At 39.9% G+C, this 15097-nt stretch overlaps 1 protein-coding gene across 1 annotated transcript in view; it reads left to right on the top strand.

Moving 5' to 3' along the window:
* The window catches only part of LOC126267799 (uncharacterized), a 387883-nt gene that overhangs the window by 309861 nt on the left and 62925 nt on the right, over nucleotides 1–15097 (top strand). The window contains exon 7 of the mRNA XM_049973103.1: nucleotides 4791–4882. Coding sequence (XP_049829060.1) covers nucleotides 4791–4882 — 92 coding nt within the window. The remainder of the gene's footprint in view (nucleotides 1–4790; nucleotides 4883–15097) is intronic.

Genomic DNA, 15097 nt, shown 5'->3' with positions numbered 1-15097 from the left:
GCTAGGTTTTTTTATGAAGTGAATAGATTTTAGTGAAATATGAAAATATAACATTATTTACAATACATTTCATAAGCTTGTTCCTGAAAGGCCAGTTACATATGTTTCTATTACTGTGTTTTTACTTTGGGATGAAGTATAAATTTAACACATATTCATGGTTATTTTGGATTTCATGGTTTTCTATACAAAATAATATTTTAGTCAGCTCCAGTGATGCAAAACATGTAATGTTGATTTTCTTCTTAATTAAAATTTGGAACTTTGTAGCTAACATTTCCTTAAGTTTCAGATATATTGCTTGAAAATATAAATATAATGTAGATCAAAAATCTACTCACCAAGTGGTGGCAGAAGAGCACACATAAATAAAAACATATTACAGTTTGCAAGTTTTTAGAGCCAATGGCTCCTTCTCTTGACTGAAGGGTTGAACGGGAAGGAAGAGGGTTGTAGGAAAAGAACTAGTGAGATTTAAAAAAAGGGGGCAGAGTTTGGAGAACTCATCCAGGATCTTGGGTCAGGGAGACTTACCAGATGGGATGAGAAGGAAAGACATATTGCTTGGTGTGATTTACAAGGTGATTTTTTATGAAATGCACATATTTCATCAGAATATGAAAATATGCTGTTTGTTTACAATTTGTTTCAAGAAGTTACTTTTGAAATACTACTCTGTTACTTCATTAGCTACTCAGAGCTTTACAGGTGTCTTTAACATTGCATTCTGTCCTATAGCTTGTGGCAATATGTGCAGGTAAAATATAGAGATATGTGAGATGTTTGCTATCAAGTTGTATACTGGTATGTAGTGCTGTAATATTCAGTTGATATACTTGTTTGTCCCATTACAACTGATACTCTCTGCTACCTTAACTGTCAAATGATGGAAAATCTGGAGGCAGCATTGCAGTTGATGAACATATTGCTGGAAGCACTTGTTGGACAGTCAAGGGCATTTTCTGTTCCAGAAGTTGCAGAATAAGCTTCGAGAATTGTCTTTTCTGTGGTTTCCTGGCATCATGGTTCTTGCGATGCTAGTTGTTGGTGCTGTTCCCCCACCACCCACCCACCCACCCATTGTTTCTGCTGTTATTTGGCAAAAGCTGTTCAAGCAACTGTTCATATAGTGCAGTTTGTTACCATTAACGTGTAAGAAATTGAGTCCATTTTGTTGTTCATTGGTAAACTTGTAATGTCTGAACTACCTCCTTGCTAATTTAATATCATCATCTGACCATATTGGATTAAAATCACACACAATTCAAAAGTGTTTCTGGGACAAAGGCAGTCTCTATAAAGCAGACAAATAATAGTTCCAACCATTCCCTTTCCATTCGGAAACCAGTCTGTAGCCATATTTTGACAGCAGCATGATCACTAAGAATTATAGGAATGCACTTGTCATGGACAAATCCATCTAGTGAGGTCTGGAGGTGAATTACTTCCTTGAAGATGTCAGTTAATAGTGCTCATGCCATTGCAATCACCTTTATTTGCAATCTGGCACTATTGGACATATCCATGTTATAGAGTTTGGCCTTTGTATACATGGAAACGTGTTTGTAGTGCATCATGTTGGCCAGGTAGTTGAAAACTTTGCTGCAAGCACATCTCTGTAGGTTCAGACTGATAGTGCTATCGGACAATAACCCCTTAACATAGGATCCAGTGGAGCCATTACTCATCTACATTCACTCTTTCCTCAGCTCAGAATATTTCTACATGTTGCTTCCTTTGGGCCTGCCTCTATAGCTGAGTGGTCGATCTACATGACTGCCAAGCAGATGACACGGTTTTGATTCCTGATACTGGTAGAGATTTGTCCTTGGTCAGAGGACTGACACTGGCTCCACTCAGCCCTGTGATAGGAAATTGACTGATTAGTAGCAGCTCCAGTTCTGCTGATCAGGCTGGTAGAGCAGTATCCTGACTGCACACTCCTGCATACTGCATTGAATTGACACAATTGGCTGATGAATCATTCAGGCCCGATTGGCCCGTCAGTCACCAGCATTGTGGAGATTTTCTTTCCCTTTCCTTTTGTTTTCCCTGACGCTTTGCAGAAACTTCACAGTTTTTGTCTTCCCACGAAAATCAGTAGTGTCTATTTGAAGTAGATTGCTTGACCACTGTTATCGAGTTTTTGATGAAAATTGTCACAGCATAAAGACATATTTAAAAATTGGTAAATAGTTACACAATATTATACCAAGATAAGGAATCTACTAGTGACATGAGCAGTCTCTTAGCTTCCATGAAAAAAAAAATAGTACACACACTCTTGTTCAGAAACAAACAGAACACCTTCAGTGAGTATAGATAGGACGTTCATATTCACAGGACATGTACGTTAGTATGTTCTGCAGAAATGATCAGCATTTGAACAATGTTGACCCTTGGGTTCAAGGTCAGCATTGACATTCTGGTGCAACACCACCCACTGGTAAAACATGCCTGCAGCTCTAATTGTCACTATAAACTGAAGGTAATGGATCAGTGTGAGTTGAACAGACGTGCAGGATGCCTCACAGCACGAACCATACCATCAAGTCAGTGAATTTGAAAGAGGGCGCATCATTAGCATGAGAGAATGTGATACATCCATCCAGGAAGTTACTGCTTTTGTAGGACCAAGTGTTTCAGCAGTACAATGGGTGTGTGTAGGATGGCTCACAGAAAGCCGCAGAATATGACAAAATTGGCCAGGTGGCACTACTCATTAGATTGACACCTCATCCTAAGCCATTGCATTACAGATCTGCGTCCTCCTCGGCTCTGGTGCAACAGTGTAATGCATCATACACTATCAGGGGTGACAGTCTATCAGTGTTTATAATGGAATGAGTGTGCATTGTCCACTTCTCGGCCAACCTTTGACGAATGTGCAGAAACATGTTAGATAGCAGTGGCGTATGGAGCATGTCACTGTAGACAGAAATGGCATTAGATAGAGTTTTTGGAAGAATCCAGGCTCTCTTTGTTTTAAAATGATGGCTGCATTCTGGTTCATCACAGACGCGGAGCAGCATCACAGTGACTGCATTTGCACATACAGTGCCAACTCTATGCTTTATGATGTGGGGTGCTATTGGATATGACCACAAACCACAAGTGGTGCATGTCCAGGGCAGTGTGACTTATGTGAATGACATCCTGTTGCCTATAGCCATACCCTTTCTACACAACACCCCAGATGCCACTTTTCAGCAAGCCAATGCCTGACCACATGTTGTTACATCAACATATGCCTTCTTGGTATAACAGGATGTCAGCATTTGCCCAGGACCACCAGATCAACAGACTAGTTGCCAATCATATGTGCGGGATATGATGAAATAATGGGTGCAAAGCTGTGATCCATTGCTGACCACCGCAGGTGAGCTTTGGAACCAGGGTGAACGAAGCAAGGATGACTATACAACAGGATGCCATTTGTGCCTTATAGATGTCAAAGCCATCATGTATGGAACAAGTTATCAGGGCCCAGGGCAGAGCCTGTGCCTCCTAGGCAACAGGACACATGCTGAACCGAGGTGACTGACATGCTCATCATTTCTGCAGGACATACTAATGTACATGTCCTCCAAGTATAAATGTTCTATCTCTAGTGGTTAAAAATGTTCTGTTTTTTCTGAACATGAGTGTCTAATTCTCTATGGAGATGGCATCATTTTAACCAGACTATATTTTTGTTTGTACAGAATTATTTCATGAATTACATGCTTAATAAGTAAATAAACTAAATAAAGAAAAGATATGTTAATTAAATGGAGTCAGAAAATAGTGTACTCATCAAAATAAAAGGTAACAGCATATAACTGTAACATATATAAATTTTGAATTTGTAAAAAAAATCTTTGAGACTAAAAGTTCTGTTAGATAAGGGAAAACAAAGATGAGAGCATGTAGTGAAATCAGCATCTAAAAGATGGTTTAGACTCTGAATCAGAGGAGACACAACTGTTTAATATGTGATGCAAATTTACATCGGAATATGAAACACATTTTTAAAACTTGAGAGGAAAAAAGTTACAATGAGAACAGTCACTAGCTGACAAATTAGGGCTGAAGAGATCAGAATAATACATATATCAGAGATGGAAAAGAGACAATGGTGGCAGAAAGAGAAGAAGGTATCAAGACGTAAACTCTTATATTAAAAGATACCTCAAAACCTGACAAATCTGGATAAAAGAGGCTGACTGGGAAAAAGAGGTTACAAAACAATGAAAGCCATGAAGATAGACAAAAATATGTAAATTATTCTGATAAAGCCAAAATGCTGGAAAGAGGAAGATGGGGTTAACAAAACTGTAGAAAAAATAGTGAAGGACATCAGTAAGCAACATGAGAACAACAGAAATTATTTAAGATTGAGGTCAAATGCAATGCACATGAACATACTGGAGACCAAGTTGTCAAGAGCAAGATCCTCTGATTCTGTTATTGTAAGAAAGTATCCACATTATATATTTGATGAAGCAGATTCAGGTTCCTGTCATAAAGAAGACAAGGTTCACAGCAGAATATTGTAATTTACTGATATTGTCAGTGTACCTGCATTTAATCATTTGTAATGAAATCAGTGATTCACCTGATATGTTATGTGACATGTCTATCCACAAAGAAAATTGTCTTTGGTCAAGTAGGTTTTATCTGAGGTAGAACTGTAGTAGAGAGTTAATGGTGGGCATGTAAGACATGTTCTGTAATATTTAAAAAAATATTATGTATAAAAAGCATTATGTAAGTAATAATTATTATTAATTTTGTAATCTGTTTTACAGAAAACATTCTTGCAGATGAGGCACGAGAGCGTGAAGGTGAAGGAGACATGGAAACACAGCTGGCGTCTCTTCGACATAGGGTGTCTAACAAGGTAGTTTCTTTTACATTATTTTTAGCTTTGTATGGCAATTTTAACAGTGTATAAATTTACTTACACAATTTTAGATTATGTCAGTGTTCTGGTTAAATTCAGATAGCTGTTTTAAATCTTACAGCAGGAGTACAAAATTGATGCTCAGAAAACAATTGGCAGCAATTAATTTCTTAGTGTAGGAAAAATGTCTTTGAATAAGTGGTTTTGAATAACTGCTTCAGAATTTTTTAATTCTTACTTGATTTGGATAATTGCTTTAGAAATGTTTTATTCTTATTTGATTTATAAGCAGGTCAGGTGCTTTTTTTTTTCTTTTAAGAAGGTTTTTTTCTGTTAGGAGTTTAAGAAATCACTTACAAATTTAGAGTGGTTTCTTGTCAATTAGCAGACATTTTTGTATGGTGTAAATATAAAAGAGACTGCTCCCAAGGTGTTTTTGCCTTACGCAGGAAATGTTCTGACTAAAATCTGTCATCTTTTTGCCAAACACAATATGCAATGTATGTTTCTAGATAGCCCTCAACAAACAGGTCTCTTTGAGGCTCTATTATGGATGATATTACCTGAAGGTTGCTGATGTAAGTGATATACTAGGCTCCACAGCCAAGAAGATGTGCTGTTCCAGATCACTGCCTTTTTAATGGCTATCTAATGAGCTAGTCCTGCATGGGGATAAATACCCTCACTTCAAACTGTTGCAACAGTGTTCTTACAGAATCAAATGAGATTCAAAACTTCCTTACTGATCAAAACCAAGTGCTGAAACATTACCAATCTTTCTGGCTGACTATCCAGATGTGACTCATGACCGATCCTCCAAGCTTTACTTCTTTTAGTATCTACCTCTTGTTTCCAAAATTTCACAGAAGCCTTCGATGTTATGTTGGACTTTGGTATTTGTAAGGCTGTTTCTTCATTATGTTTTGTGTTCTTTGTCATGACCTCACATATGGCTGTTATCCATGTTGCATATAACTGCACTCGTATTGCTGTTGAGAGAAACTATACCACAATTTTAAACTTCCTGTAAATAATGCTTTTGTAACTGATCTATTTACTCTTCAAATATACAGTGCCATACAAAGTATAATAAGACTTCTTGTCAATATGAAATGTCCAACAATTGAGTCCACATACCGAACATTGAATCAGTATTAAAAGAACATCCAATTTGTTTTGTAATATAAGAAGAACTGCATTATTGAAAGTATTTGTAGATCTCCTTAGGGCTTCTGTGTCTCCTCAGAACTGGCTGCTGATCCCTGTAACACATATTTTTGTGTATGAGCAGCTATTTCCTCTTGGAAATTTGCTGCAATCAATGACCCGTCTTGAAGACGTGTGTTATCCTTTGGCCTGACTTGCCACCTGCAAATGAAAATAAAAATCTCACACATTTCCAGTATATATCTACTGTTACTATGGTAACTTATTTTACAGTTTTCTTTTGTGAGTAGCATTTCTTGGCAGGAAGATGTAGGAATAAATATCGCTCCCCTGGAGTAAGTAGAAGAGAGGTATTAACAGAAGTGCAGCAGGAAAGATTTTATGTTTGTCTTATCATCCATTGCACATATTTAACCTACCAGGAAGTTTTAAAACTGCACGTATTGTGATGTAGAGATACGGTTTATTCTAAAGTTGACATTTGATTGCCTTATGACTCCCTAAATATTGATAATCTTCTTCTTCTTCTTTCTGTCTTTCCTTTACTTATTTTTTATTTATCCTGCTTGGCACCAAGCTCTTTTTTTGCTAAACAGCAGATTAATCATCTGCTACTCTGTGCAATAACATGTCTTAATTAGAAAATTCTTGATGCAGTCATATCTGATTCCAGTTACTTTGCTGTGTGTATAGCAGTTCACCCTGCAGTATTTTCAATTGCTAAATATGAGTGGGAATTGGATATACATACTAAACTCCTTCCAACCCCTTCTCTGTCCCATCTCTTTGCCCCTTCCCCCTCTTTGGTGACCTCCTCCTCCTCCTCCCCCTCTCTCTCTATACATAACCTCCTCCTCATGTAACGCCTAAATGCATATTCTCCTATTTCCATCCTAGACAGGCACAATAAATAAAACACACAAACACACGCACAGAATTTCTAGCTTTCGCAACCGACGGTTGCTTCTTCAAGAAAGAGGGAAGGAGAGGGAAAGACGAGGATTTTAAAGGAGAGGGTAAGGAGTCATTCCAATCCCAGGAGCGGAAAGACTTACCTTAGGGGAAAAAAAGGACAGGTATACACACACACATATCCATCCGCACATACACAGACACAAGCAGACATTTGTAAAGGCAAAGAGTAAGGTCAGAGATGTCAGTCGAGGCGGAAGTACAGAGGCAAAAAAGTTGTTGAAAGACAGGTGAGGTATGAGCGGCGGCAACTTGAAATTAGCGGAGGTTGAGGCCTGGCGGATATCGAGAAGAGAGGATATATTGAAGGGCAAGTTCCCATCTCCGGAGTTTGGATAGGTTGGTGTTGGTGGGAAGTATCCAGATAACCCGTACGGTGTAACACTGTGCCAAGATGTGCTGGCCGTGCACCAAGGCATGTTTAGCCACAGGGTGATCCTCATTACCAACAAACACTGTCTGCCTGTGTCCATTCATGTGAATGGACAGTTTGTTGCTGGTCATTCCCACATAGAAAGTGTCACAGTGCAGACAGGTCAGTTGGTAAACCACGAGGGTGCTTTCACACGTGGCTCTGCCTTTGATCGTGTACACCTTCCAGGTTACAGGACTGGAGTAGGTGGTGGTGGGAGGGTGCATAGGACAGGTTTTACACCGGGGGCGGTTACAAGGGTAGGAGCCAGAGGGTAGGGAAGGTGGTTTGGGGATTTCGTAGTGATGAACCAAGAGGTTACAAAGGTTAGGTGGACGGCGGAAAGACACTGTTGGTGGAGTGGGGAGGATTTCAAGAAGGACGGATCTCATTTCGGGGCAGGATTTTAGGAAGTCGTATCCCTGCTGGTGAGCCACATGCAGAGTCTGATCCAGTCCCGGGAAGTATCCTGTCACAATTGGGACACTTTTAGGGTTCTTCTGTGAGAGGTTCTGGGTTTGAGGGGATGAGGAAGTGGCTCTGGTTATTTGCTTCTGTACCAGGTCGGGAGTGTGGTTGTGGGATGCGAAAGCTGTTTTCAGGTTGTCGGTGTAATGTTTCAGGGATTCAGGACCAGAGCAGGTACTGTTGCTTGTTGGTGGGTTTGATGTGGACGGATGTGTGAAGCTGGCCATTGGACAGATGAAGGTCAATGTCAAGGAAAGTGGCATGGAATTTGGAGTAGGACCAGGTGTATCTGATGGAACCAAAGGAGTTGAGGTTGGAGAGGAAATTCAGGAGTTGTTCTTCACTGTGAGTCCAGATCATGAAGATGTCATCAATAAATCTGTACCAAACTTTGGGTTGGCAGGCTTGGGTAACCAAGAAGTCTTCCTCTAAGCGACCCATAAATAGGTTGGCATATGAGGGGGCCATCCTGGTACCCATTGCTGTTCCCTTTAATTGTTGGTATGTCTGTCCTTCAAAAGTGAAGAAGTTATGGGTCAGAAGACTCTTTGCCTTTAAATATGTCTGCTTGTGTCTGTGTACGTGCGGATGGATATGTGTGTGTGTGCGAGTGTACACCTGTCCTTTTTTCCCCCTAAGGGAAGTCTTTCTGCTCCTGGGATTGGAATGACTCCTTACCCTCTCCCTTAAAACCCACATCCTTTCGTCTTTCCCTCTCCTTCCCTCTTTCCTGAAGAAGCAACCATCGGTTGCGAAAGCTAATAATTCTGTGTGTGTGTTTGTGTGTTTTGTTCATTGTGCCTGTCTGCCGGCGCTTTCCCGCTTGGTAAGTCTTGGAATCTTTGTTTTTAATATATATATATATATACATATATGTCAATGTATAATTGGTTTATTTTGTAAATATTGTTTGTATTTTTACACTGGGTCTGGCCTAGGGAAAACTATGCTCTTGAATGATTACATCGTTAGGTCGTGTGGAGAACCAAAGTGTTTAGGATCTTTGGTAGTGTTAACTCTGCCACATGGAGTGCAGGAGAGGGAGTCTGGCAGGAGTAGGGCACTTGAGCAGGAGTGTTGTGTGACGCTCCTGCGAGTTGCTGCGTTTTTGGGGTTTGGCAGCATGTAATTGCACTCGACTTGCTATGATAGTTTCTGACATGGTGTCGCGGACGGGAAGCATTAGCTGTTGCACATCAAGAGCCCGTTTTGCCTGGTGACAGTGTCAAGAAGAGGGTGCACCAACATCCAGCTTCTGCAACAGCAACGGCCGACAATAAGTGACTGCCGCCGCCTCCTCGACCGACAACTTCAAACCTTAAATCAACCAACAAGGAAGACTGGAAGCAAGTAAAGTTTTAGAACTGTATGGCAGACCTCAGCTTTTAAAATTGTTTCATTCACAAAATTACAGCAACTTACCGTAAACCTTTGTTGCTCATTGTCCCAATTGCATTACCAAGCAGGGTCCCTTCCTTTTCCGGAATGAACCCGAGTGTCGCTGAAATTCAAATGCCAGCATTAAAGTAATATCATTCCATGCCTTAATTTCAAAGTTCAATTAAAGTATTCATAGCTGGCTACAATATTTACATTACACAAGCGAGTTTTGTTACCATATTTTAGCTTACTTGTGACTGCAGCTCAGCTTGGTACGTACTAAATTTTACTATTGTTAATTGTCCAGAATCATTTAATTCAGGTTCAAAGTTAAATCTCTTAGTTCGAAATTGCGTTGATTCAAGTAGCTTTTGAAATGATTGTTGAGGTAGCCCAAGACTAACCTTATTTTATTGAATTTCGTAGTGCTTCAGAAACAAAGTTCACTATTAAGTTCAGTCACTAAATTAACTTTCAATTTTCCAGTTTTATTAATTCTTTTGCTAAATTAAGTCAGAGTGTAGCGAAATTTATTACTTCTGACAAACATTCAGTTTTCACACAAGACGTGTCAACCTTCAGTTGCCACGCTTTGAGTGCTAATTATATGTGCATTAATCTTTCATTTTCAGTTATTATAGTAGTTGTCCATAGGACTGGCGACTGTAATTTTCCCCCAATCTCAAATATCTAATTAATGCCAATTAATTGTTAATGTAACAACCGCACATTTACTTTCTTTATTAATTATACCCTTTTCCCAAAATTAATTTCCACCAATTTCATTTGCATTTTTCCTTTCATTTAGATATAACCCCTTCTGCCCTCTTTACCAATGAATTAACTTCGGTGACGATTGATTTTTGTCAAATTTCCATTAGGTGCACGCGGTTTAATTTTTCACTGTCATTAAGGTCGATAAGTGAGGGGGAGGTTACACTCTCCTCTCTCTGGCCATCCCCTCCTCCCCCTTCTCTATGTCCACTGCCCTCAACCCCGTACACACACACACACACACCCATCCCCATTCTCATATTCCCCTTATGATTTTGAGCCTTGTTTATTGTTATTGCAAGTGAAACATTGAATCTAGATTCGGGTATGAAGTTACTTAAAACGAATGGGTAAATTGGTTGGGATCATTGATATATGAGGTTAGAGAGACACCTCTGCAGCCGTTGGACCTATGAGAATAGCAGCTTCAATTATAATATTTTGTGTAGTTTTAATTTGTGAATGGACTATTAAGATTCTGTAGCGTAGCATAATATAATAAATATACAGTGTATATTCACCTGTATTATGGCATAAAGCCACGTGATGGCACACCAGTCGGGAACGATGGCGCAAAGAAGGCTGTGAGGAGGGGTCAGCCAATTGCATGCTGACCGACCTGCCTACAATGATGACAATGTGACAGCAGCATTCCCTAGGTGAAGAGGTCATAAGCCCCATGCCAAATGGTGGTGGCCCAGTTCAATAGCTGCTTCAAGATTGGGCACTTGGATAGCAGCATTAAAGTTAGCCACTTTGATAGCATTTCAGGACAGACTTTTTTGTCAGTTGGAGATTAGTAGTCACTGCAGAGACATTATTTCATATGTTGCCCTTGTTTGAGATACAGCTGTGTAATTGCCAAAGTTAAGAATTGTAAGTTTGTTATTGTCAGCATAAGTAAAGTATTTTAATTTTCTTATTGTCTAGCAAACCGAGTAGGCAGGATTCCTAGACATAACAAGATTGGTGATGGGGCGTAAGAATAACATAGCGACAACCTGTAAACATCTGAACCCTGAGCAACAGGTGCCAAAGATCTGTTTTTTGTTGTGGGCATCTTAATTTTGCCTTGTCTTTTTTTGTGGGGGTGTGTTTACATGTTTTAACAGTGTCTCTTATAGTGTTTTTCTTCTATTCAGTGTGGTCAGGTGGGCATTGCAGACATTTTCTTTGCTTGTGTGCTTATTTTTACTGCTTGCATTGTCTGTTTATGGCATTTACCTATTGCAAAATGGGCAACCCACCTCTTCCAACCCTACTCAGGCATCTCAGCTGCAAGCAATAGATACTTTGCAGCTAACACAGATGTTTCAGTTTCAGACGCAGCAGATTGCAACCCTTATCAATACGGTACATCAGTTACTAACAAACCAAATAACTAATGCAGCGCAACATGCTCTGAGTGCAATGCCACCTTTTCACCAGTTAAAGAAATAGCAGATTAATGGCTTGAGTGGTTGCAACAGTATGACGCCCACATCATTGCTCGCAAAGTATCAGTTAATGTGAAACTGCATTACTTTTTGTCAATGGTAGGAAGTGCAGCCTTTCACCTCATTCAGAAATTGTTTCCTAATACCATTCCGAGTGAACTTTCCTATGATCAGGTTATAGGTTCTCAAACTAACTATTATGACCACTGAGTGAATATGTACCAATTCTTTCTTTGCAAGAAAAGGTCAGAACAAACTTATTGTGAGGGGGGAACAGATGTATAGGGTATGACAAGGAAATGCAAATTCAAATGTGCTTGTGGTGCTTTACATTCAGATGTTACATTGCGTGATGCAATTGGGTACAATGTAATTGATGTCAAACTTAGAGAACCGATTTTGAAACAGTCACATCCATCATTTCATCATTTAGTGCAAATTCTAGATCAGTATGATTCATGTGCCATAGTGGCTGATAAATTTGAGCATCCACCAATTTGTCAGGTTGAGTCTTTCCTTGCTCATAACTGGCCCAGTAGGCAGCAACAGCATGTGCATGCCAAGCCACATAAACAGTCCTCTAAACAGGCAAACAGAATTAAGTCATGCCTTCGGTGCTGTGCAAGGCACAAACGCGAAGATTGCCCATTCAGATAAGCACAGTGTTACGCTTGTGGCAAGAAGTGTCATGTACAATCCATATGTTTGCAACAGAAGAAACATAAGAATTCTGCCCACTCTCAAAAATCTAGTCACAAGGCCCATGTAATCAATGCAATTTATTCAGAGCTTAATGTGGGCATTAGCACAACTAGCAAACAAACAGTTTCTTCAGTGTTATGCCAGACCAATGAACATTTTTTTCATTTGCATCTTAGTGGAAAATGTATGAAATTTCAGCTGCTGGATTGCAACATATATGAACTGTTAGGCTCCTCATGCTTGTCCAAAACTAGCATGCACTTGACAGTTTGTAATGGACAAGACATTCCCATTCTCAGAACATGTACTTTGGCTGCTATGTATTGCTCGTATACATGAACTGTGACTTCCGCTGTGCTACAGTCATGCAATTGTGAGAACATATTTGGCCTTGATTTGTTTGGCTTTCAAATTCAGGACAATTTGTTGTCAGTGACTGCATTCAATGCCAAAGTCAGTGTAGCTAGCTTGCTGAATGAATACCCTGAACTCTTTTCTGAAGGTTTAGGCAAGGCTAACAATTTTCTTGCATATATTACTATGAAAGACAATGCTCAGCCCAAATTTTACTGGGCCAGAACTGTTCCTTTTGCAGTTCGGGACAAAGTGGCTGCTGAACTTAAAAGAATTGCAAGACAGCAGAGCTATTGCACCCATACAAGCTAGTCAGTATGCAAGACCACTGGCTTTGCTCCCCAAACCTACAGGTTGCATTTATTTCTGTGTTGACTTCAAGTCTACAGTCAACCCACAAACTGTGATTGATACTTATCCATTGCCATGCCCAGAGGATCTCACAGACAGATTAGGCATGGGCTGCTACTGTTCAAAAATTGATTTGCGTGATGCATATCTTCAAATACCACAAGAAGAAGAATCTCCAAAAGTGTGTGTTGTGAACACTCATTTGGGTTTGTTTAAATATTTGCCCATTGGCAGTGCTTCTGCACCCACCATTTTCCAGTGGTATTTGGAACAGCTGACTAGTCAAGTACCAAACTGTTCAAACTATTTGGACAATATTGTCATAGCAGGTTGTACACGTGAAGAATACATTGCAAATTTGTGTGCTTTGTTTTCTGTGTTATGCAGGACTAAAGTGTAGACTGAACAAGTGTGATTTTGTTAAACCTGAGTTGCAGTATCTTGGTTATGTCATAAACAGTCAAGGTGTACATCCTCTTCAGTTACATTTGTTAGCCATACGTGACCGGCCAGTTCCTCATAATGTCACAGAATTGCAGTCAGTATTTGGGAAAATGAACTATTATATGAGGTTCACATTGAATGCTGCACAAATTGCAGCTCCATTGCATCACTTGCATTGCAAGAATGTCTCCTTTGTTTGGACAGATGAGTGCCAAGAAGCTTTTGAAAAACTTAAAGATACATTGCTCAGTGATCGACACTTGATTCACTTCGATTCTGACAAACCAGTTGTGTTGCAATTTGATGCTTCTTCTTACAGAACCAGTACAGTGCTTTCACACAGAATTGGTGATAAAGACAGGCCTATTACTTTCACATCAAAAGTATTGTCCAAAGCTAAATGTAACTGTTTACAAATAGAGAGAGAGGCACTGGCTATTGTGTATGATGTCACTAAATTCCACCACTATTTGTATGGCAAAAAGTTCTACTTAGTAACAGATCACAAGCTACTGCAGTCCTTGTTTCATCCAATGAAGCCAGTTCTTGTTCGAAGTGTCCAAAAATTGCAAAGAGAGGCTTCATTGTTGTCTCAATACCAGTACGAGATTGTGTATCATGTGACAGCTCAACATGGTAAAGCGGATGCACTTTCTTGTCTTTCGATTGGCCCCAATACAGATTTTGACACTTCTGTTACATCATGTTGTCACACAATGCTCAGGCTTTTGGACTGCTTCAGTCTTTCTATAAGAAAATTGCACAGGCTACAGAAGTTGATTCAGATTTTAACGTTTTGCTAAAATAAATTTGCACATCTTGGCCTTGCTCATTACACAGAATAAAGAGCTCTGTAGTGTGCCAATACTTTGGACATCAGCATAGACTTCCTATACAGCAAGGTGTGATTCTTGTTCAAAATGACAGTGGACAGTCACATGTGTTGATCCCCAAAGCTTTGCAAAAAGAAGTGTTGCAGTTATTTCACCAAGAACACTAGAGAATTGTTTGTATGAAACAGTTCACGCATTGACACTGTACTTTGCGGGGTATGGACTCCCAAATGGAACAATAGAACAGATGATGTCACAGTGCCATGCATGTGCAGAAAATCTGTCTGCTCTGCCACAGAAATTGTCTGCTTGGCCTAAGCTGCAACCACCATGGAAACAGGTGCACATCGACTTTGCAGGACCTTTTTGGAACACTCGTTGTTTCATTGTGGTAGACTCTTATGGCAAGTTTCCTTCTGCTGTGCGTATGAACTTGATGATTTCATGTAGCACAGTTCAGGCACTGTCCTCTGTTTTTTGCCTGGAAGGTGTGCCTGAAGTCATAGTGTCAGACAACAGCCCTCAGTCCACATCAGATGAATTTGAAACATTCTGTGAATGCAGTAGCATATAGCATCTAACTAGTGCACTGCTCCATTTTCAGTCAAATGCCAAAGCAGAATGTTTTATCAGAACCTTGAAGCAGCAGATGGTCAAACTTCGCACCGCACGTGCCAGGGATCAAGCATTGCAGCTGTTTGTCACCTCCTATTATTTGCAATCAAGAGATGGACCATCGCCAGCAGAATTGCTTCATGGCTGCCACCATCAGACACTGCTCCATCCAACTCAGCATTCGTCACTGAAGGAAGGAGGGAAGACTGCAAGTATTGCTTCATACCACATGATATAGTTTTTTTCTGGGTTTTAACTGCAGCAGATGGTGGGCACAAGACAAGATCCTTCGTCGGCTTGGTAC

The sequence above is a fragment of the Schistocerca gregaria genome, chromosome 4 (assembly GCF_023897955.1).
Source record: "Schistocerca gregaria isolate iqSchGreg1 chromosome 4, iqSchGreg1.2, whole genome shotgun sequence".
NCBI classification, from domain to species: domain Eukaryota; kingdom Metazoa; phylum Arthropoda; class Insecta; order Orthoptera; family Acrididae; genus Schistocerca; species Schistocerca gregaria.
This window is presented reverse-complemented; position numbering and strand designations above follow the sequence as displayed.